At 36.7% G+C, this 24,950-nt stretch overlaps 2 protein-coding genes across 12 annotated transcripts; both read right to left on the bottom strand.

Moving 5' to 3' along the window:
• Nucleotides 1-8,933: 8,933 nt before the first annotated feature.
• Nucleotides 8,934-15,569, bottom strand: LOC107643513 (tRNase Z TRZ1). Of its 5 annotated transcripts, XM_088488087.1 has the most exons (11): nt 15,269-15,569; nt 14,899-14,984; nt 14,605-14,731; nt 12,862-13,080; nt 12,362-12,524; nt 12,191-12,261; nt 11,625-11,720; nt 10,670-10,783; nt 9,685-9,753; nt 9,525-9,599; nt 8,934-9,407 (listed from the first exon to the last, which is right to left on the bottom strand). In XM_088488087.1, exons 3-11 carry the CDS (start codon nt 14,650-14,652, stop codon nt 9,333-9,335), a joined length of 930 nt encoding a protein of 309 aa, XP_088344213.1. In that variant the 5' UTR covers nt 14,653-14,731; nt 14,899-14,984; nt 15,269-15,569; the 3' UTR covers nt 8,934-9,332. The 5 variants fall into 5 exon arrangements, with proteins under 5 accessions (XP_088344213.1, XP_088344214.1, XP_088344215.1 ...); XM_088488088.1 differs by lacking the exon at nt 14,605-14,731 and having other exon boundaries at nt 15,269-15,546; XM_088488089.1 differs by lacking the exons at nt 14,605-14,731; nt 14,899-14,984 and having other exon boundaries at nt 15,269-15,408.
• Nucleotides 15,570-17,279: 1,710 nt separating this feature from the next.
• Nucleotides 17,280-23,017, bottom strand: LOC107643516 (pathogenesis-related homeodomain protein). 7 transcript variants are annotated; one of them, XM_016347187.3, is made up of 11 exons: nt 22,442-23,017; nt 21,548-22,121; nt 20,459-20,624; nt 20,216-20,339; nt 20,011-20,123; nt 19,566-19,901; nt 19,029-19,256; nt 18,848-18,937; nt 18,665-18,715; nt 18,116-18,364; nt 17,280-17,781 (listed from the first exon to the last, which is right to left on the bottom strand). In XM_016347187.3, exons 2-11 carry the CDS (start codon nt 22,087-22,089, stop codon nt 17,533-17,535), a joined length of 2,148 nt encoding a protein of 715 aa, XP_016202673.1. In that variant the 5' UTR covers nt 22,090-22,121; nt 22,442-23,017; the 3' UTR covers nt 17,280-17,532. The 7 variants fall into 7 exon arrangements, with proteins under 7 accessions (XP_016202673.1, XP_016202676.1, XP_088344116.1 ...); XM_016347190.3 differs by having other exon boundaries at nt 21,548-21,914; XM_088487990.1 differs by having other exon boundaries at nt 21,548-21,795; nt 22,442-22,665.
• Between the last annotated feature and the right edge of the window lie 1,933 nt (nt 23,018-24,950).

Below are 24,950 nucleotides of genomic sequence, written 5' to 3'. Positions count from 1 at the left end.
CTTTTAATTTCTATTAAGTTAGATTAGTTTTAGAGTTAAATCTCAAAGTAGTCCCTAAACTTGCACTCGAACTTCAAAGTGATCCCTGAAATTAATAATTACTTAAATTCGTCCCCAAAATTTCTCTCTGAGACTCATAGTAGTACCTAAAATAATTTTCGTCCATCCTTGCTATTGGAGATGACTGCAATGACGTCATTTTGTATTTATTAAAAAATACAAGAAAAACACGCTCCCCTTCCCCAACCCTTCCTCAGTTCCCCGTTTCCCTTTCCCTTCCACGCTCCCCTTCCCCTTCCCCAACCCATCCTTAGTTCCCCTTTCCCTTTCCCTTCCCCTTCTCCTTCCCCAGTCTGAGGCCATTCCCCTTTCCCTTCCCCTTCCCCTTCCCCTTCTCCTCCTCCTTCCCCAACCTGAGGCCATTTTCCTTCCCCTTCTCCTCCCCATTCTCCAACCTCTACTGCTATGTTAGTTTTTCGTTATTATTATTATTATGGCACTGCACTCGGTGCCTTTTGTTTCTCAGCTGCACTGAGAGCTGTTACCGTCGTTGATCTTAGCTGTCGGAACCGACTCGCGTCTTCTACTCCAGTTTGCGACTCTTGGTTCCAACAAGTCAGCGCGTCGCCGCTGACGCCTCTCTGCTTTTCCTTTTACACTAGCTGCGCTGCTATGTTGTCATTCTGTTGTCAGAGCTGTTCTCAAACTAAACTGATACAGCAGTGACAAGAGTAGCAGCGGAGTTCGCCATTGTCAAACCACAGGTACGATTTTAATGATCACTTCTTCAGAAGCACATCAATTTTTCTTTCTTTTTTTATTTTTAGCTTTTATTGACTAGAAACTGATGAGTAATGAGAATGTTTAGTTAATTTATCTATAGAAATTGATGGTTGGTTGTGTATAAAGAAAAACAAAATGAGGTAATGGAGGAATTAATTTTGGGATAAGGGAGGCAGAGAGAGACTGAGAGAAGACAAGAGAAGAGGGAGATGCATAGAGAGAGATAGAGATGAGACAAGAGTGTTAGAGACTAGGTTGGGGAAGGGGGAGCGTGCGGCGCGGCGCGACACCGTGACGGAGGCCGGCAAGAAGTGGCAACAGAAAGAAAGGGAAAAGGGCTTGGGTTAAGGAAAGGGAGGCTCGGGTTTTCTTTTTTTTTTAATAAATACAAAACGACGTCGTTTCAGTCCTCTCCAATGGCAAGGATGGACAGAAATTATTTTAGGGATTACTATGAGTCCCAGAGGGCGATTTCAGGGACGAATTTGAGTAATTATTAACTACAAGGATCACTTTAAAGCTCGAGTGCAAATTCAGGGACTACTTTGAGATTTAGTTAGTTTGATTTTGTTAATTAGCTTAGTTAGATTAGTTACTATTAATTAATTATAGGTGGTTAGGTTAGGATAATTTGGTTTAGATTATTAGGTTCTGATTGTTGTTGTTAAAAGTGTTTGGATTGACTTGATGTATGATGGATTAATTGCTGCTGATTTGATGCATGTGAACTGCTGCTGATGTTCATATTGTTAATTGTCTGATTGTGTGGTGATTTACTGTGTTACTGTTGTTTACTGAATTTGTTTAACTGGGAATTGCAATTTGTTGCCTTGCTCATGCTAAATTTCTAAGAAATGTTGTTGGTTTTGTGCTGTTAATTGATTATAGGTGGTTAGGTTAGGATAATTTGGTTTAGATTATTAGGTTATGATTGTTGTTGTTAAAAGTGTTTGGATTGACTTGATGTATGATGTATTAGTTGCTACTAATTTGATGTGAGTTGCTACTGATGTTCATGTTGTTAATTATTTGATTGTGTGGCGATTCACTGTGTTATTGCTATTTGCTGAATTTGTTTAAGTGGGAATTGCAATTTGTTGCCTTGCTCATGCTGAATTTCTAAGAAATGACGTTGGTTTTATGCTGTTAGTTGATTATAGGTGGTTAGGTTAGGATAATTTGGTTTAGATTATTAGGTTCTGATTGTTGCTATTAAAAGTATTTGGATTGACTTTATATGTGATGGATTAGTTGCTACTAATTTGATGTGAGTTGCTACTGATGTTCATGTTGTTAATTATTTGATTGTGTGGCGATACACTGTGTTATTGCTGTTTGTTGAATTTGTTTAAGTGGGAATTGCAATTTGTTGCCTTGCTCATGCTGAATTTCTAAGAAATGATGTTGGTTTTATGCTGTTAGTTGATTATAGGTGGTTAGGTTAGGATAATTTGGTTTATATTATTAGGTTCTGATTGTTGCTATTAAAAGTATTTGGATTGACTTTATGTGTGATGGATTAATTGCTGTTGATTTGATGTGAATTGCTGTTGATGTTCATGTTGTTAATTATTTGATTGTGTGGTGATTCACTGTGTTACTGCTGTTTGTTGAATTTGTTTAACTGAGAATTACAATTTGTTGCCTTGCTCATGCTGAATTTCTAAGAAATGATGTTGGTTTTGTGTTGTTAGTTGATTATTGGTGGTTAGGTAGGATAATTTGGTTTAGATTATTAGGTTCTGATTGTTGCTGTTAAAAGTATTTGGATTGACTTGATGTGTGATGGATTAATTGCTGCTAATTTGATGTGAATTGTTGCTGATGTTCATGTTGTTAATTGTTTGATTGTGTGGTGATTTACTATGTTATTGCTATTTGCTTAATTTGTTTAACTGGGAATTGCAATTTGTTACTAATATGTTCGCTGTACAGACATGACGACAGATAGTAGAAGTAGGTCGAGTGGGTCATCACGTGGTCGTGGTAGAGGGAGGGCTTCCGCCGAATCTCCCAGAGCTGCCCAATCATCGCCCTTTATCTAAGTCTTCGATATCTTCCTCATCACTCAAGTCATAAGTTGGAGGTTGCGAAAAATCTACCTCCGCATCATCTTCGTATTCACTTGGTAAAGATTCTTTCATCTCAAAGAGTTCACTTGTAGATGCAAGTTTATTACTAGGAGAACTTGGTTCGGGATTATCATTATCAAGGAAACTTGCTTGTTGAGTTGTTCCGTCCAGTTCTTCATAAGATACCTGCTTCGGGGGTTGTGCACTATCCTCCTTAGCATCAACTGCACTCTTCCTGACAGAATTCTCCACAATCTTGGATTCCCAGGGAGGTTTAGCGTCTCTTAAATCTTCAACCAATTCTTCTTCTTCGATAGTTTTAGCTTCCTCTACTTGTTCCAGTACAAAATTATGCTCCTTACTGTCCATTGGAGTTTCTAGTATCTCATTCATGCTGCGTTCTTCATTAGATTGCTCACATGAATCCATGGGGGTTCCTTGAGTGTCTGAACGTCGGGAAGGTAGTCGATTTATCGCTTGATTCAATTGGTGAAGCGTGGCATGAAATTTTTCTAATGTTTCCTTGAGTTGTTCCCTTGATTCTTGGGGTGATGGATATGGACATGGTGCATAGGAAAGTGGTGGTTCTTGGGAGTAATTGGGTTGGAATTGGGGTGGATAAGGGTTAGGGTCATATGGAGGTGAATGGTGGTAGTTGGCTTGTGAGTGTGGTGGTTCAAAGCTGTATTGAGGAGGTGGTTCATAGGCATATGATGGGACTTGTCGGTAATTACAAGGGGGTCCACCATATCTATCATCTTGGTATGTACCTCGGAATGGTTTTTGACTATAGTAATTTGGTGGGTGATGGTTGTCACGAAGGGGTCCACCATAACTATTGTCTTGACATGCATTATTAAATGGTCGTCGTCCATGGTAGTTTGGAAGGTGTTGTTGCCTAAAGGTTTGATCAGATCCTCGTGGCTCCGTCCATCTCTGATTGTTTTGACCTTGATGCATGTTCCTGTTATAGCTTTCATTCCTTTCAACAATATTCGAACTAAACTCAAAGCGACGGGGGTGAGAGCTCATAGTAATAATTAAAAATTAAAAACAAAAGTAAAAGCAAATAAACATGTAAAATAAAATATTTACAATAACCAATAATAAGGCACACAGTTGCAACTCCCCGGCAACGGCGCCATTTTGACGAGCGAAACTCTCGCGCGATCTAGAATTTTCACAAATAAATTTCCATTGTAAGTATAGCTTCTAGACCGACAAGAATTCCTTTCGTACAAAAACGTGTTTGTCACTTAAGCAAACCCAATAAAATTTATAACCGAAGTATTTAAACCTCGGGTCGTCTCTCAAGGAATTGCAGGGCAGTGTGATTTGTTATTGGTTATGGAAAAGGTAGAATTTTTGGGTTTTTGAAATAAGGAGCAAGTAATTTAATTGACAAGGAAAATAAATTAATAATTAGAAAATCTCTTGGCAAGGTATGAGAATTGGGTTTTCAATCCTACTTAGTCAACCCTTACTAAAGCAAAGGAAAGTCAAGTGGACTGATTAATTTAATCTTCAAGTCCTAGTCAACTCCTATGGGAAGACTAGCTTTTAGAGCGATCCAAATCAATCAGCGATTCCAATTTCAATCAACAGCTGAGTTTGATAACTCAAGTGTTACCAATCACTTAACCAAAACCAAAAGGAAAAATAAATCTAAATTAAATTGAAAGCATCATAAATAGAATAAAATAATCATTAATCTGAAATACCTCAAATAATATTAAATAGAATATTCAAATCTTGACATGAAAAGGTTCATAAGCTAAATTGGAACATTAACAAGTAAAAGCATTGGAATAAACAAAAATAGAAGAGAAACATTAATTAAAGGAAATATTTGAACCTGGGATTGAAGTAGTGATCATAAAATAAAAGGAATCATAATCCTAAAACCTAAGAGAGAGGAGAGAACCTCTCTCTCTAAAAACTATGTCTAATCCTAAAATTATGTATATTGAATGTTCCTAAGTTGTTGTTTGATTCCCCCATTCTCTGGCTTATATTCTATGTTTCTGGATTTGGAATTGGGCCGAAAAAGGGTCCAGAAATCGCTGGGGCGTTTTCTGCAGATTCTTGTACGTGGCGTCTGTCACGCGTTCGCGTCATATGGGAGTTTTTCTTGTCACACGTACGCGTCGGTTGTGCGTACGTGTCATTTGCGTTCTGCTCAAGGCATGCGTCCGCATTGTCCACACGTTTGCGTCGATGCCATTTCGCGCTAGGCACGCGTTCGCGTCGTCCATGCGTTCGCGTCGCTGCCTTTTCTTTAAAACTCCATTTTTGTGCTTTTCTTCCATTTTTGTATGTTTTCTTTCTATCCTTTAGGCCATTCCTGCCCTATGAGACCTGAAAATACTTAACACATAAATCAAGGCATCGAATGGTAATAAAGGATAATTAAAATTAATATTTTTAAAGTATAGGAAACATGTTTTCATACTTATCAAATAATAAGGAAGGAAAAGTAAAACCATACAATTCATATGAATAAGTGGGTGAAGAATTGATAAAAACACTCAAATTGAGCACAAAATGAATCGTAAAATAGGGATTATCAGTGCCTCCTACTGCTATGCCCTCTGCAGATGCAACGACCTTGTCGACAGAGCCTGCGGTGGGTGATTCCTCCAATATTTCCAAGCAGGATGCCCTTCCACTATCGGCCGTCATCCGGTTGAGGATTTGGCCCGATGACATGCAGTCGTGAGTTCAATTTTTTAATATTAACTTTGTTTATCTTATGTTTTTTTTTATCTTCAGTTTGTTTATGTTAAGTTTGTTTTAATATTAAGAATTTTGGCATTGTTTATGTTAAGTTTGTTTATCTTATGCCCTTCCTCTAATAGGTTTACACTGAACCCTAATGCTTGCATACAGGAGATATCGGATGTTATTAAGTCCATGTACGATCACCCAGCCGACCTACACACAGATCCCGGCTGAGACTAGAGAGCTCTAGTTTCAGCAGTGGTGGGTAAGAACCCAATTTGGTTAGAATTGATTTACTGTATTTTATTCTAACTAACTAATGTTGGTGAATCACGTTTTGCAGTTGAAATTCATATGGGATGTGGAGCATAACCTCATGATCCGAAAGATCTACGACCACCGGGAAGCCAAATATTTTCAGCAGATGATGAGCGATGTTCGTCAGAGAAAAATCACCTGACGAAGTGGATTCGTCCAAACATCAAGCATGACCTGGAGGCTCACTTTAGAGATAACGAGGCCTTCAAGCGTCGACGTCTGACGAACATCGCCAACAGGGCTTTGCTAAGGTCGTCGAGGTATACGGGTGGGTCGGCGACCTTCATGAAGATGAGACTGGTAAGAATTTTGGCATTGTTTTATGTTATATTAGTTACTTGAATTAGTTACTAGGGTTTATGGTGTTTAATTTCCTTTTTTATTATCAAGTTACTTAAGTAGTTAGTAGAGTTTAGGGTGTTTAATTTGCAATTTTAGCGGATTTAAGTGGTTAGGATATGTTAGATTCGGCTTTGAGATTGCTGAAAAATGTTGGATTATTTAACTGTTTGCCGATTCCTGCTGCTACAATTTTTTTGGAAAATGCTTGACTGTGAAATTTTTATAAGATTTTCATTTAAATCGAAAAATTTCAAATTATGTTTTTGACTGTAGAATAAAGATTTTCTGCTTCATATATATTTGTCTGTCATTGTTTAATTTGTTCGTTTATTTTATTGTTTGGTTGATCTATTAATTTATAGTCTAAGTCGTTGGATCGTGAGGCGACACTGTCAGAGACCTTCAAGTATACACATACTTTGACAGCAAATAAGGAGAGATTTGCTGACGAGCGGTCGATAACCTATTATGTGATTTTAAATTAATCCTAAATTTCAGCTTCATTTAGTTTAAAGTCAATTATTTAACTATTATCCTAATAATAACTATCGTGTGTGATGCAGGAGTAGTATCAGCAGAGGTTGGAGGCCGCGACCCAACAATCTCAGCCACCTGGTGGAGCCGACAAAGCCAGCTCCGAGACTTCAGTCGTGGATCCTGATAGGATTTGGTGCGAGACCGCCTCTGAACCCCACAAGAATCGCCGCTTCGGGTTGGGCTCGTTCTTCGGCATTGGCCTCCACTCCTTCACGTTGGTGGCTTCCTCTACCACCAGCCTTGCTGATCCCCAGGAGGTTATCGACCCGAGGGAGGAGGTGCATAAGCTAACACAGGAGCTTCACCAGCAGCAGGAGCAGTCTAAGGAGAGGTATCAAGAGATTCTTGTATGCGTTGCCGCTAGCTCGGACCTGACGGAGAAGCTGGAGCAGCTCGAGTGGCTGCGACAACAGATGGAGGCTGCGGCGCTACTGGTTACCCAGCAATGCTGCTGGAAGGGCACCGACGGCAGCACCTACTCCGCCGCCTCAGCAGGGGGACCACGACACTGCCGCTGCCACCAACGACAACGACAATTAATAGGATTTATGAAATTGCTTAGGGTTATATGCATTTTTGTTTGTTTATGGTACATTATTCTACTTCGGTGACATTTTATTGTATTCATACCATTTATTTTTAATAAAATAATTTGTTGATTTCGGCTAATTTTAGATTTCTAATAACGATTTCATTAAGAAGAGTTTTAATTTCATTTTGACGGTTAGTTATTGCTAAACTGTGCCAAAAGAATAAATAATAAAGATCCTGCCGATGGATTTACTGTCGGATTAATCTGACGGTAATCATCAACCCAGGCTCGACAATCCATTGTAAACACGGACGGAAAATCCGTCAGTAATTAGCGTCGAACGAAAAAATCTGCCGGTAAGAGGTTCTGGCGACGTTTATACCGTCACCTACAGGACGACCGTAAATTCGACAGTAAGGTACTTAGCGGCAGATTTATTTGATTAGTCTTACGATAACCGGCGTTTTTCTTGTAGTATTATTTTTTTCCTGCTTTGTTCTTCGTGGCTTTGTTGCATGCTAGTGATTCCTTTATTGTTGATCTTTTATTTATAAAGAATGTTTCTAAATTTCTGAAAATGTCTCCATAAAGATTGTTGGTTTAAAGGTACTTGGTAATTGTAAATTGTTGTTTCTGGCAAGATGATATTTGTTGCTGTGAGTGGTTAATCTTTGTTATTGTGCATGATTTTTTGGGGCTTACCTTGCCCCTAAGGGATGCTGTTGTCATCTTTCTTTTCTCTTAGAATCTCGATGAAATGAGAGGATTCTGTCATTATTGTAATGATCTCCACTTCTAGATCTTGAATCAAATGTTGTGTGTCTATCTTGTTGCTGATCATCTGCCATTTGTTAAAGATTAGACTCCAAGTACCTGACAACGGCACCAATATTTCGAAGTAATACATGAAACCAAGGTGATATGGGCCTAGACATGAGGTTCAGACTCTTTTGGGTGAAGGTTTCGACTTGTTCGCCGAGATAATGAATCTGTCTGACATCCTTGTCTTAAATACTGTTGGGGGATACTTGTAAAGGACTTTGATACTTAAATTAACAAGAACTTTAGACAAATTTAAATGAATTGTAATTAAGAAATACTTGAATTTAATAGTAGGTGATTACTTGGCCACCACTCTCAATTCTCATCATTTACATTAGAGGGCAACTTCTCCTCCAATAACTAGTGAGTTATCCCACATTAGAATAATAAATGAATTAAGGACAAATATATGGGGTAGTGGGTTAACAAAATCTTATTTGCCATGCAAGTCATGTCGAGTATGGTTCATGAAACCCATGCCTCAAATAAGTCGGGTAGATCAGCCCATGTGGTTAACTAGCACAATTTGCGTGTATCTATTATACCTTTTCAGGATTTCTTGTTGAGGTGAATATTTATTTGGACCATGATTTTTGGATCATGGTATAAACCGTATCTATAAAAAATAAACTTCATTTGACCGAAGTACTGAATGGTTAATTTTAGAATTGACTTCATTAAATATTTTTCAAATTATTTTTTTTTTATCGTCTTCAACTTTTTAACTTCTTAACCCATCTCAAGCCTTTAGTCTTTGCTACCACCATTACCCAACCTTTATAACATTAGCGATAAAATTAATAAGATTAAAAAATAAAATTTTTAAAGGATAAAATTGCAATAAAAATCAGTGTTTTAGGTTTAATATCTATAACAAAATGCTAAATACATATATTGTGTCGTAGTGTGAGGGTACCTTTAAAAAATTTGTGCTCCCTGCACAGCCTAATTTGCTCACTGCTCGACATGTTCCATCAATGACAATGTGCAGTTTGCCTATGACCACTTGCTAAAAAAGCGGCTGGATGGTTTTAAATTGCACCTACAATGGTGGTTGTGGATGTGGCGTGATGCGGAAATTGGGGTTAAAATGGTATACATAGTAAAGGTTGCAATTTCCGCTAAGATTCCAATGCAGTTAACGCCTAAACAACAATCTTGTGGCCGCATTGGTCACTCGTGTATTGAACCAAACTCCCAACTTGTCAGAAACCTTCGGTAAGTGCAAAAGTTCGACCAGCTAGAGGGGGTGGCAAACCAGTTATAGCTTCTTCAATTTCCTGCATAGCATATGCATCACAAAGATATAGCTAACATTCTCCCAGGATCCCAATCACAAAGATCAGGGCTTTGAGAGGTTGAATATATTATTTTCAAGATTAAAGGGAGCATCTTACCTCCACGGTGTAACGTGCTGAAAAGTGAATCAAGAGGATTGCTCTGTTCTTAAACCGTTCTGCATAACCAATTATCTGGAAAACAACAGTTATAATAAATAAATTGCCACTGAAATTTACATGATGCATTGACTGCTTTTTGTTGCAGTATATAGCATACCTCGGACAGATGCGTGTGTCCATAATCTTTGGCATGCTCCACAGTGATTGAATTGTTCACGAAGGTACACTAAAAGAGAAAAGGAGAAAAGCCAAAATTAGTTCATTGAGGTTGCAAAACTACAATCTAATACTAATGTTGTCGCACAATTGCTATTCTATAACTTCGTCACATAAGCATGGTTTTTTGTAGGTGTCTATTTTCTGCTTTTAGAAACGGTTCCGTTTATATTTATTTTCCTCACTAATTACAATCACCAACTCTCACTAATTATCATCACTAACTACACATCATATATTATTTTTTATTTGCTCACTCATCATCACTCTTAAATCATGGCCACAATGTTTCAACATTAAACTTCTATAAGTAACACTTACTACACTCGAGTTGTTTCATCCGATGATACATTCGAAGATTCCTATTGGTATTACTGTAAAAATATAAAGTTCATATTACACATTTATAAAAATTTCAGTTCATTGTTATTAACTTTTGAGAGAAGCGAATTCTCAAACTTTTTCCAAACAACAGATGAGTTTACAAAACATCATTCCAACTAGGAAAGCAGATTTTTCGGTTAATAACTGACAAACAAAAAGAATCCAAACATAGTCCTTTTCATCCAGAGAGAAAGAAAAAGAGAAAGAGAAAGAGAGAAAAAGAGAACGTTAGTTGAATAGAAAAACTAGTTTACAAACTCTTTCCAAATAACATATACTTGTATTTATTTTTATTCATTCTAAATAAATATTATTTTTCTTTCATTCTATGCAAGATTACTAAATTTATCATTAACCTAACACATACTTTCTTTGTTTCAAATAGAAAAAAGTATTATATACTATTTTTCAAAAAAATATATATCCATCTTAATCTCACACATTACATGGGTCTAAGTCCAATCCATAAAGAATTACGAAACCTAGCACACAACATATTCAATGATTTATAAGTTTAAACATGTTGGACAGATACCATTCACCTCTATGACAAGAATTCTAGCCCGCAAAACATCAGTGTTATCTTCATCAACTATGAAATCTGACATGGTGTCTCCCGTGAATGCGATCTCAGGTTCTGTCAAAGTGTATGTTATCTGCCAAGTACCAAGCTTGATTAGCATGCAAAGTGAACCAAAAGATATAACAGATGATCCACCACAACTTCTACCACAAATAGAGTGCATTTGAACTTTTCACCAAACTTCCATGTAAATGATGCATGGATTATAAACAATATTCTTAAGCACAAAAATTAATTCAGAGAATCTGGCTCAAACAAAGAATGGAAAATGGTATCTATGATTTATACCATATCGCAAACTGTTGGTATCAGTGTATCTCAGTAACAATAACATGGATTTACTGAGGAAATGTAGAAAAATCTTAGGAAAACAAATACAGATAGTTACTGGTATTCAAGGGGATCTGGTTTCTCCCCACAAGTTCATTTTCTTTTATACTGCTCCTAAACAATTAAACTTGCCATCAACCCAATCTACCCATGAGTTGGTAGGTTGTTAAAATTTGAGCCCACCCATTGCATAACACTTCTTCTTCCTCGCACAATGGCCCACACAAGCTACAGAAAGTTCAGTGCTTATGAGAATAAAAAATACTGAACAACAAATAACGACTCATTTGCCAATGTACTGCAAGAATAAACACTAAGTAATATGTAGCTCACCATTTTGAAGTTTACGACCAAATATAAACCATACAAACATTATGTTAATAGTCAGCTACAAGTTATAACCTCCTCCGTGGCCATGGCCACCAATCACCATTCCATTTTGTGTGCATTTCATTCTTCTTATCAAATACAGATTAACAAAAGATACGGGAAAAATACCAAACAATTGGGACAGATAGAGCACCATTAAAACTGCAACAATGTACATGTTTCAAATTGTTGACAGTAGAATAATGAATACTGACCTCCACACCAGAAGACTTCAAATTCTTGATTTCATTTCCGGAAAGACCGATGTATTCTGGTTTAAGTTTCTGCCTTACATAGTACAGTATATAACCCTACCCCAAAAGAGTGCATATTAGTTAGATTAAATGCATATTAAGTATCTGTCTTACATCAATCAAAATGCTTTTGGTTTCATAGAAAGGGTGTTGCTAAAGGTCATTCAAAATTTATCTGGTGAATATGGTGACAAATGGAAGTTTGATAAACATAATTTTTAAAGCTATTTTCAAGACTTAAATTACAAAATAGATGATTTTAACTTAAAAATAAACAGGTTTAAGACTTCAAATATCGAAAGGATCAAGTAAGAGATTACAAAATAATAAAGCCTTTCAAAAGTCATCTGCTATAGTGCCTCTCGGAATCGCCAATGGCACATAAAACTGCAATGAGAAAGCATTATCAAAACAGCTACTCTCAGAGAGCACCAAAACCTAAAGCTACATTTTTCAAACAATGCCCTAGTCCATAGCACCAAGGAATATATAGCTTATGACTCGAGCAGCAATTGCTGGTTGGGTACCTGGCTGGGTATAACATGGTAAGTCCGAAATGCTTTTACTTTGAGATCTTTTCTCAAATAAAACTCCTCTCCTGCAAATGTAAGCCATGTATTAGCAACTACCGCGCATGATTGGAATAACTCAAAACCTTGGATCTTAGTTGCATAAGTTTGATTGAAATTAACCATTACCTACATCTAACCCAATCAAGTTGTGCTTGAGCTCTGAATGGTCCATTTTCCTATGGACTTTAAAGAGTTTCTCTACGTCCTCTTTTACTGAAATTGGTACAATAATTGTTGGTGGCTTCATACGGTACAGGCCACGTGTGGCAACATACATCGGTAGTCCTCCCTGATTAAACATTTGTATGTCACAAGACAGAATTTCAACAACAAATTAATTCAGCCATACATTCGCTAGATAAAACCCCAATGCAAAATATTAGCATAAAGGGCAGCTCGCTGCACAAGCATCCCCATTAATGCAGGATTTGGGGAAGGGTTGCACCGTGTAATGTACGCAGCCTAACCTGATAATTACATCATTGGCTCCCCTTCAAAGTATTAGGTTAAACAATAAACAAAAAATTATTCATATACTGGTTTGATAATATTATTACAATGTGATACATGTGCAACAAAATTCCAAACAGGATCTCATGCATGCATTATGCACAAAGAAGACTAACTATGTGATCCATGTGCGCATGGGAGATCAACAGAAAGTCTTGGGAAACGGCGCGAGGTGGGCAGCGACCAATGTCGAAAGCTACTTTAAGAGTGGGAAACATGATGCAAGTTTCATGGCCTCCAATGGACAGACCCCCAACTGGGTATCCCTCAATATTCAGATCCTTTGCTTTCTTTGAAGAATTTGGCTGCTCATTTTTTGGCTCCATAAACAATAACTGATATAACAGAAAAGAAGAAAATCATAAGAGGAAGTAACATGAAATCAGAACAATTAGTATAGGAACTAGAACCATTAACTTTAAAGAAGATAAGAAATAGAAGTCTAATCACAGAGTAACTTAAAAGTATACAAACGCATGATTCAAATTCAAATGAGAAACACAATCGTTAAATTTAGTGTTGACTCTTTTGTACAATTCCCAAATTGCCTTTTTTATTATCTTCTCTATCACAGTCCTCTTAAACATATCTATCACAGTTCTCTTTAACATAACTGAATCAAACATACAATCCTAATAATAGTCTTAACCCCTTCACCTCCCTCACTCACCGTTCTCAGCCGCTTAACTTCTTAATCTCCACTCTCGCTGGCTCAACCTCATTCTCTCAGTCACAGAGGCGGCCTCACTCACCATAATCACCTCCCTCATCCTCCCTCGCACGCCACCCTCAGCTGGCTCAACCACCTCCAGTGATCTCCAACTCCCCTAGATCGTCGCCGCCAGCTTAGTCCCTGCCAGATCTACTCCTTCTCGCCATAAACTCAAGACATTTTCTAATTCAGAATTTCTACTGCTCAACATCCATTCAAAACATTCAGAAACAAAAACTCCAGATTTACGATCGAAGCTTCTGGATCTGGTACCAACCTCCCTGGATGCAGAATCAAGCTCTCTGGACAAAGGCGGTTGTGGGCGGCGCGAAATAGACTCGGCTGAAGAAGCCAACGATGGAACCCCTTTGAACACCATTGTCGCGCGACGAACGGCCAGCAACAGCGCCATCGTGAAGGAGAAGCGGAGCAAAGAAGACAAAAACAAGTTCTATTTACCTTGATGGAGCAGCAATGGGGAAGGGCGAAGATCTTGGATCTTGTGGGTTCCGTCGCGAACTTCTGATCGTGGCTATGCCACCACCACTCAACGGCGGTCTTACCTTGGGACCGGAAAGATGAGACGCGCGGCCACGAATAACGATGACGCCACCAAAGAGAACAATAGCAGGTAATAGAGAGAGAAGAGAAAAGGGGGAGCTGGCTCTCTGGAACAGATTTTGGTCTGGGAAGGGGTGAAAAGGGAGAAGTCTCAACCCTGCTCTGCTGTTTATCCTGGATTTTTTTATTTTGGTTTTGAATTTGATTCTGGAAAGTAGTTGAAGAGTTGAGACGGAGAAGATAATAATAAAAAGGGGCAATTTGGCCACTTGGGAATTGGTCAAAAGAGTCAACACTAAATTTAACGATTGGATATTTTTGTCAAACAATATATATTTTTCATGGGTACAATGTCAATTTAAATTTTTTTATAATTAGTTTTGTTAGCATTCAAATCTTTGATGATTAGAAATAGCTATTTACTCCAAATTCAAATATCAAAGTTTATAATTAAAAAAAAAAATCAAAACGCATAGAAATGACAAACACAAACTTACCCAGAAACTCATCACATAAGCAACAAAAATTCAGAATAAAAAAAGATCTAATTAAAGTAATCAGCAAACAATTGAAAACACAAACTTACACACAAAAAAATTATAATTAGCTTCTCCAATATTCTGGCAACAAGCATCAAGAATCACATCCGCATATGAACCAATCTCAGAAACAACATTTTTTTCAAGATGTGCAAAACAAACCATCCCCTGCCCCTGAAAATCGTACAAGGGAAAGAGATTTACCAATGATTGACCAACTTCTATTTTAACATTCAAACCTTCTAAACAGTTCTCCTAAAAAATTAGTACAACCTCAAAGAAGAAACTACAAGTCTAAAACCCAACTTCATGTTTCAGTTGCAGTTACAACAATAGCATACCTTAACCTCCGGCGACCAATGATCAATGGAAGTCAGCGAACTAGGAATCACCAATCCACAAAACTTGCCCAAAAGAGAATAATAACCTATGACAACAAAACCAATTCAAACCCCTAAATAACTCAATTCTCAATGCATCACAAAGGAACAAAATAGAACTAGAACCAAGGTTCACTCTTTTATCTTCCCCTTTGTGCTTGAACAATAATCAAATCTCTGTAACACTAGTTGCTACAGAGAAACAAACCATACTCTAAATGAATCGTATTAAAACTTAAGTAGCACCCTTTTGTACAAAATGTGCTTTGCAATTAAAAACCAAACATGATTTTGCCAATTATGCTGAATTCAATTGATACTCAATTTGAACCTTTCGAATTGCAGTCTGAGAGGCGACGTCGGCGATTGCAAGGCTTCTGAGAGGCAGGAGTCGACGGGAGGGAGACAGCGACGACAACGTCTACAAAGTGGCTGGAAGGCGACGATTGCGACGGCAACGAAGGCGAGAGCGAGGAAAGCGAAAACGGACGAGCTTGTGCCGGCGAAGTGAAGAGACGACGGCGGAGAAGGGGAATGCGGCAGCTGGGTAGGTGGAGAGCACAGCTGGCAGACAGCTGGGAGAGGAAGAAAATGGTTTCAGAGAGTGAGGTGAGTGCGTTTAGGGTGAGATTGTTTTGAGAGAAACTGTTTCTTCTTTTTTTTAAAAAAAAAAAAAAAAAACTTCAAACGACATCGCTTTTATTCTGAACCAGAAATCTTAAAAAAATCGGTCCGGCTCACATGATTTAGCAGTTAACTGCTGATTCAACGGTTTTTTCATTGATTTTTTGTTAGATCTTAGATGGTTTCTTATGTCAACCAAATCAACTGGAGAATTGGTTTTTAATTAACTCAGTGGAACCAACTGGTTCGATTTGGTTCGATTTTTAAAATTATGGTTTGAAATTTAAAATTTTTAATTAAATTCTTGTAATGAAATCAACTTGAATTAATCGAGTGATCACGTGGTCCGTTTAAACAAGTGTTAGGGATTCGAATTTTGCCTTAAAAAAACTCAGTTGCACGAATTTTATCCGCGAAAAGAGTTCAAGAGTTTGTCTTTTAATATCTGGTTATTTTTTTTCTCATTTTTGTAAAATTAAAAAATTAAGGAAATTTATATTTTGTTTTTTCTTGGTTTATTCTATTTCATATTTTTAATGATGAAAAATGTGGGGAGTTAATCCTCTCCAGTGCAGAAAAAACTGGATGGTCTCAATTATTTAATCTAACCCTTCATTGCTCTCTCTTTCATCTTTATTTTTTGTCCTACTTATAAAATTAATGGTGAGAAATCACACTTTATTTCCTTAAGTGTTAAAAAAATTGAGGATCTATTTCCAAAAATGTGAAGTGTGTGCTTGTGGATTCATTTTGCAGGTTCCGATAGTGTTAGATCAAAAAAAAAAAAAAAAGAAAGAATTATATATAATTTGACCTTAAAATTCAAAATTCAGAAACTACTTAAACAAGGAAAGTTGCACTTGATACAGTTGTAATCTCATTGCTATCTTTGCCACCGTATTTGCATATCTCATAATCAAATGAAAGTCAACACGCCAATTTTAATGCATGATATCCCTTATTTTGAGCACCAATGGATCAATAAACCTAAAACTATATTGATAATTAGTAACAAGATTAAACGACATCTTACAAATAACATCTCGTTGACCCACATCCCAAACTAAGAGATTACCTCTCCAAATAGCAAACAATTCCCCTTGAAGAATATTATTACTCTCAATCATTCTCAAATACCCTCTTTGCTAACTCTCATTACAATCTTTGATAATGCAAGCAAAACCAATACTATCACCAGATCTAGGAAAACTAGTATCACAATTAATCTTAAAAGTACCTACAGATGGAGGATTCCAAAAACCACTTAGAATAGAAGGGAGGGACATACGTGGTAATTCATAAACACTCCTAAGCTCCTTTTCTGAAGCTAAAGCCAGACAAATCACTTTTTTCGAAGGCTAAGTCTCATGAGAATTAAAGATGTTATTATTCCTTACTCGCCATATCCACTAAAGTCCTGAAAAAAACCTAAACGGATTTTCTTTGCTATGATACAAGAACTAGTTCTTCAAATCCAAAAGATAACAAGAATTATCCAACCTGTGATACAAGCTGAGTTTTCCTCCCAACTAAAAAGCTGCTTACACAACTATAAGTAATTATTGCGTGAGTCATAAACTTTGGATGCAGCCTCTCAAACCAATGCTAACCCGCTTCCGGATCTGTTTGCAGATCTAGATTGTTAAAAAGAATGTTATCTTTTAGATTCTGAGATACAGGAAAATAAAGAGTCTCCAAATACCAGAGAGAGAGGGTTCTTACAATGAGCAATTGCTAATGTTAATTATCAATATGTATAAGCAAATCCAACTTCAACAGGTTTGCCTCACTTCTTTCATTTTCTTTGGGGTACATTATGACAATGAAGCTTGAATCTAAACTACTCCTAGTGGCTCACCTTTTAGGTTTGCTTCACTTTCATTATACAACAAAAAACATTGTATATATTATATAACCTTCTGTTAAAAAAATAAAATAAAATAAAATGGTACTAAAAAATCTACTAATTATTCAACCTTTTTCCCTTAGCTGAGCTGTGGGCACATATATAACACATGGTTCCTTTGCACCCTTTGCTCTATGGTTTTGAACTTCAATTAATTTAACCTTCATGCTATCTAGTTTAGCCTTCAATTTGCTAAGTCTTTCAAATTCCAACTCTGCTGCCTTAGAGTCTCCTCCAAACACAAATTCCATCTTTCTTTTCTTTTCTTGTAACAGCTTCTTCAAGCCAACATCATCACTCCCTTCTTCCAAGTCCTGAAAAGATAATGTGAAAACTTGCGAATTATGGTCCTTCTTCAAGCCAACATCATCAAGGCATCTATGCTTGTAAGGGGTAATCCAATCCAATCCAATTCAATTAAAACCATTAAAACGATTAGAACTGCAAAAATTTGGATTGAATTTGATCTTACTTTTAACATACTACATGGATTAGATAGAATTTCGGATTTGATTTTCAACGAAATCTTTACTTTCATCTCATTATACACTCAGTTTTTTGCTTTGCCAGAGCTTGTTTGTGCAGAAAGTTACTTCCAAAGCACCAAAATGCATACAGAATGTGAGATTTGTGATAATAGGTAAGTACCTTGTTGCCATTTTCTGCTGTCTTAGCAGGAGATATTTCCGGTTGCCTTTTTTTCCAAATACTGCCAGAAGATGACTTCACTTTCTGTCTATCGGTAATACCGTTACCATTATTCGGTGAATGAACCATCGCAATTTTAGAGGCCTTTGATTTCTGCAAAATCTCATCTTTGTCCACAATTTGTAAACTGGAACCCTTCGAGGTCTTGCACAACAAACTCAAAGGCAGCTCTCCTCCTTCGACTTGATGCTGAACAAAACTCACTCATGTTAGAGTTATTACAAATTCAAACTAGTATCCAATAGCATAACATGATACTAAATCCTTAAGTCTTCACAAGCTTGATGTTCCAAGAACAATTCAAGGTTTGACAACATCCTAGTTTACACTTCGCTGCAAATTTATCAGTGCCTCTAGAAAAATTCATCAATCACAATTTGTCCTACTTCTTACTCTCAGACAACTATTCAAACCAAAGTGTCATTGTTGCATCCTTCCATATATATACATACATGCAGCGAAAGTGAAAATCCAAACACTATCACTAACCTTCCTGGTTTTAAGAGCTAAATAACGAGCATTTTTAAACCACTTGCTAACCTGCATTTTATAATGCGTTAGTAAAGAAAAACAATGCAATAAGTGTGTGAAGCTAATGCAGTTTGCATATAAAATTCAGAATAAAATAGAAACAAGATAGTGAAGATACAGCAAGAGCCTGTAAGGAACAACCTTTGCAGCATCAATTCCCAACTCTTTTGAAATGTGTTCCTTCACGGATCTCGGAGGAAGTTCATTGTCTGCGAAAACTTGGCGAAGCTTCTGGCACATTTCATTAAAAACTAGGCACAGATTAGTGACTATATAACTCTATACTTGAACTAAGCTGGAATTGTTGTGTGTTAAGTAATACCTCAACTGCATGATGTGGAATTCTGAAGCAAGATCTTTTTACATGTGTGTGCGCGCCCTCTCTCACTGTATCGTTGTTCTCATTATTCGGAAATTTATTATCGCTTTCGTGCAGCGTCATAAGTGTATTAGCAGCATCAGATTCCTTTTCTCTCCGCTTCCTTTTGCCAGGACCCCAGTCTTCATCTTCACTCATTTGTTCACATGGAGGAGCATCCTTAAACATTTCCTACATAGATATATGAACTCAAATGATTTTCATTTTGCATGATCTTAATCATCATTGAAATATAGCCAGAGAAGGAAATAACTAACTCAACTCTTTGGATGCGATTCCACACACAAAACATAATCAAATACATCATCTACATGACATGATGACAATCTAATACAATCAATATTCCAATTCATAAACAGAAATCCAATAAGTTAACAAAAAGCCTTGATGCTTTGAGCAATCGACCGAAGCTAAGTTGTCAACTTTGCTCCGAAAACATTAGTATATTCTTATGCTGGATAAGAACTTATATATACTCACATCATAAAGTTTCCTGTAGTCAACTGCTTTACGCTGCCTGCGGCTGCATACTATTTCCCCGTATCCATCAGAATCAACGCAACTATTAACAGAAAGATATTCAAGGCTCATGGCTTTGTCTACAGGAGAATATTCATCGTTTAAGGACGAAAGACTGATAGAGCTGCTTGAATCAGATGGACTTTCATCAGTGCCTTCTGCATTGATGTTGTGAGTGTTTTCTCTCCTGTCCGGGTTATAATCATCATCTTCTGGATCATCTGACGGCCATTCTTCTTCCGGATTTAATAAAGCGGCACAATCATCTGGTACAGTAGCTTCTTCCTTGAATACATCCTTAATTCAAGAAAGAATGTTACATCTGTCAGTAGTGATAATGTATCAATTATCTAGAGACAATTGAAAATCTGAAAAAATGGTGCAAGAAATTATTAGTGTAAAATACCTGCCATGTACTGTCCAAGGAGAAGTCGGTCCCAAGATGAGCATTCGTTGCCTCGAGTATTTCCATCTTACATTCACAAAACTTGCAAAACCAGCATTGGTCTCCAGGAGGAACTGTGCAGTGTAAATAAGCAATTTGGTAATGAACAGTCATCGGCACCTGAAAAGGCTATAGAACAAGTTGACATGCATGGAAGGGAACTCACTATTTTCAGTGTCCAACGGTGGGTCAAGACATCTTTGGTGAAAAGCACGATTGCATGTGCCGTCGCAGAGTATAATGTCATTATCGGGGAATGCTTCAGGCAACTTGCATTTTGCACAGAATATCTACGTGAAGGGAAAAGAGAAAAATGAACATACAGAACATGTTTGGTCCAAAGCATGATTGAATGAGCCATCAGAGTATAAAGATCACTATCAAGAGAAGCTTTAATCAACTTGCTCACATGTTCATGATATACAGATCCATCTGGAGCAATGACGGAATCTTCAATCCTGCCCACAGAACTAAGAGCATCCAACTGGCAAATGACATCGCGAATGCCAAGTTTACATTTTAAAATCTGCTTCTTTGCTCTTTGTAGTTCCTTCTCCGGTCTAATCTTTTCTCGACTGTGAAAAGAATTTCCACAAAAAAAAAAAAAAAGAACAAGATCAGCCACAAAGTAATTTATCAATGCAATGTTCAAAACTATATGTTATTTATCCATGGAAGTATGGAACTAGTATTCATCTAAAGGGATTAATGAATTTTAGAGGAGAGGATAGGCTCATTAAAAAAGATAGGAAGAATTGTCCTATAAGTAATTGAGTGTGAGAGCCAAATGAATTGAAAGATTCATGTTTGGTTTGGGAAGAGATCATAGACGTTTTCAAATGAATGGAAAGAGAATCTACTTTCATTAAGTGATTTATTACCACTGCTTAGCTTTCAATTCGCCTTTGACCATCAAATGAAATGTGAATAACCCGCCCCCCCCCTCTTTGAAACAAGGGGCGCCTCATTATTCTTATATGACCATATTGAATTGTAACTTCAAAAGTTTAAACAGCATACATAGAATTCTGCAAGATAATTATTCAGCAGAGAATGCATTCCTTAAAGACAAGGAAACTGAATCTTTAAACACAAGTTTTTAAAAGAAAATCAATTTCAAATCATTTTGTTACATTTCATGATAGACCACCATGAAGTTGTTTGCTCTGCGAAGTCAACTCCACCAAGTGGAACAAGACTTGGTTTTTGCTGTCGTCGTATATGGATTACACCTTATTTTCTAAGTTCCCTACAAAATCTATGAATGTAGATGTTTATCCTTGCTTCATATTTGTGCCTTTTACTATCAAGCTTAATTAACACACCCTGGAGACTAAGAACAAGAGCGAAAGTCCAATAATCTAAAAGCCATCTTAAAATATCCTAGTCAAGAAATGATACATAACTTATAGTAATAACAGATTAACAATGCCTTCACAGATTCTCTACAATGACAATAAGAAAAATAGACAGCTTAAAGAAAATAAAAAATTAGTACCTTTGACCTTTCCAGCCTTCTCCAGAGTATGCATCTATAAGGTTCTGCTCTACCTTCATTTTGATTAACAGATACCTTGTTCTCCTCTGCAGGCGCAAAGCATCATCAAGATCCACATTATCCCTTCGCCTTTTCCTCCTTCTCCTTCTCTTAACTTTTTGAATATTCACTTCCCCATCAGCATCGTTCCCGTCGACAATAGGACCAAAAGAAATTTTCTCCCCCGGTTGCTTTGTCGAAGAGAGCATCTGCAAAGATTTCCCATCATTGTAATGCATATTTTGTCCAACAATCAATTTTTCACTTGAAGCATCTTTGATTGACCCCTTGATGGAAGAAGAATCAGTAGCTGTGCCCCTTGATGTGGCTGTGCAAACAACGAGTTTGTGAGGTTTCGATTTCAATTTCTGCTTCTTCCCTTGGCCTTTTGTACTACTTGTTTCGAATCTCGGTGATAAATCAAGCTTTGAATCAGTATGTTTCCTTGAGTGACTAGATTTTCTAAATCCTCTCTTATTTAACTTTTTCTCAGTATCTCGCATATTAATTGATCATGTATAACCCACAAGTTCAGCTGAGAATATCACTAAACAAATTCAGTGGAAGAAGAAAACTCTTATGATGTTCTAGACCATGATCACTAAACAAATTCAATTAGTCCTTTTAAGAACCATGACTCAACTAAGCTAACAAACACTTCCAGCCACAAGGCAATTTAGCCACAGCCAAATTTTTGGTCCAAACAAAGAAAGAAAAAGAAAAGAAAGCCACAAGACCTTAATTTTTGTTAAGACACCACAAGATGCAAGCTCAATTTTTTATAATACCCCGCAAGCTCAAACCCAAAAACAACGAGAAACCCACTCGAGTTTAAGGCCAATTAAGGAAACTAACCTGTAAAGAAGGCAAAGTACGGTGAAAGATCTGAACTTTATGTAGCACTGAAGCTATCTCAAAAGGCAAAGCAAAAACCATTGAACCTTTTGAACAGAATGGTTTATATGAATGTGAAATTGGGACTCAGAATCCCAATGTTCACAGATAGACTAGAAACAACGGCTAAGCTTTAAATGTTTCTTGTTATTCTTCTTCTTCTTCCTAGTTCTTTTCTTCTCCCATTAACTCCACTTTTGTTGTGTAATGTGTTGTGTACCTTCTTATATAATTACAGTCCCAGAAAAAAGTGTTCACCACTGTTGTTTTGTCCCTCTCTTAATTTCTAACCAAAATTGCATCTTTGCCACAAACACAAGCAAATTTGCCCTTTGACAATTCTTTGATATTGTCTCTCAATTTTCAAATGAAAGGTGATATATAGAAGAGACAGAAAATTCTTCCTTTTCGAAGAGGATAAATTCCATCAAATGAAAGATGTGTATTATGGGAAGCAAACGAAATTATTACTTGGTGAAATTGAAGATATTGCCATTGTGGTTTTTAAAGGCATTTCATTATTTGCGTGAGAATAACAATTCAAAATGCGTTAGAAAAATGTTATATAAATAAGAAATAAGGATTTTTTTATTTAAATTAAAAATATATAATATTTACCGATTTAAATAAACGTGTAAGTATTTACTAAAATACATTTTGAGTCATATCTCGAATGCAGTAAGAAAAACCACAATACAAACGTATCTCGAATGCACTGCTCCCGTGCTGTGATACGGCACGTGCAAGTCATATCTCGGATACACCCGAGATATGAACAAGACGAGATCTCGGATACAGTGTATCCGAGATATGGCTTTAATTAGCCTTAACCCACTGCACCCGAGATATGCACATTTTTAGTGATTTGGGGTACTGCATTCAAGACAAGGTCTGGAACGTATATAAACCTATAGCATCCGAGAAATGCGTGGATTAGAGTGAAATTTTTCAAACTTTTGATATTCCGTACGTGTGAAAGCGAATTTCTTCACGAGCTATGGCCCCCGAGCATATGTCCGCGTGGGAGACATTAATAGACTGAATGATACTTGACACGTAGCTGGAGCGTTGGACTTTGAGGTTAGTATTTAATGAATTTCTTTTTTATTTAAATATTTAAACGTAAATTTAAATCGGTAAATGTTATATTTTTTATTTAAATAAAAAAAATCCGTGTTTAATAGGTTTAAGATTAGTAGATTTATATAATTATCTTGTAATGCGTTTAGGGTGTTAGTCTTTAGTGACTTAAAAATTTATATATATATGTTACATTTAATGTAAACGCATAGGTAGGTGCATTATAAGTTGTAGTACTGTTTAGGGACAATTAATGGTTTAGATGTAACCAATATGCGTTAGTTATCTATTTTGGAAATTGCAGCAACCACGGTTACTTTTGCCACGCCGTGTGACACTAAGTCTCTCGCCGTCACCCATCCTGCTTCCCTATATAAGGGAGGCTGGATTTGGGCATTGACGGAGGAAAAATGTCGGTAAAGATTTTTACAAAAATTATCGCGTTGCAAGTATAGTTCTAAACCAACAAATTTTCCTCTATCAATGTTTAAATTGTTTGTCACAAATACAAATCCAATAAAATTACCGAAGTATTCAAATCTCGGGTCGTCTCTCAAGAAATTGCAGGGAAGTATAGTTTATTATTGGTTATAGAAAAGTATTTTTGGGGTATTGAAATAAGAGACAAGAAATGTAAACAACAAGGAATTAAACTAACAATTAAGAAAAGTCCTAGCAAGGATTGATAATTGGAATTCCTTTTCCATTATCATAGTCACTTTGTGATGGTAATTGCCTTTTGCTCTCACATAGTTAACCTCTAACAATTGAAGGTAAGTCAAGTGAGTAATTCAACTTGAGTTCACAAGTCCTAATCAAAGACTAGAAGTTAGTGAAGCTCAAACCAACTAGCAATTTTCAATCACCAACCAATAAGAGACTTTGACCATTCAAGAGTCTCCAATTTACAAAATCTAAGCTAAGAATACAAAAAGTTAATTTAAAATCCAACCAAACATTTTATCAAACACTTGGTAGGCACAAAATAAAAGCAGAGAAAAGTAATAAGAGAATGTAAAATCTAAGACTAACAATTGCAAGAGATCAATAACACAAATTAAAGAAAGCATTAATAACATAAAAATATGAATTGCATTACGAAGATTAAGAGTAGCAAGAGTGCATAAACATAAGGATACCAAAGTGAAGAAAATAACAAGTAGAATTGAAGAACAAAGGTGCTAGAACAATAAATTGTAAGGAATTGTAAATGAAAACAGAAATTGAATCTAAATATAATAAGAAATTGGAGTAGAAACCCAAAAACCTAGAGAGAGGAGAGAGCCTCTCTCTCTAGAAAACTACATCTAAACCTAAAATTGTATAAATGAATGTGTGAATGATTGATTCCCCCATCCAGCTCCACTATGCAGCCTCTAATCAGTATTTT

The sequence above is a fragment of the Arachis ipaensis genome, chromosome B5 (assembly GCF_059453495.1).
Source record: "Arachis ipaensis isolate K30076 ecotype BB chromosome B5, ASM5945349v1, whole genome shotgun sequence".
Classification (NCBI taxonomy): domain Eukaryota; kingdom Viridiplantae; phylum Streptophyta; class Magnoliopsida; order Fabales; family Fabaceae; genus Arachis; species Arachis ipaensis.
This window is presented reverse-complemented; position numbering and strand designations above follow the sequence as displayed.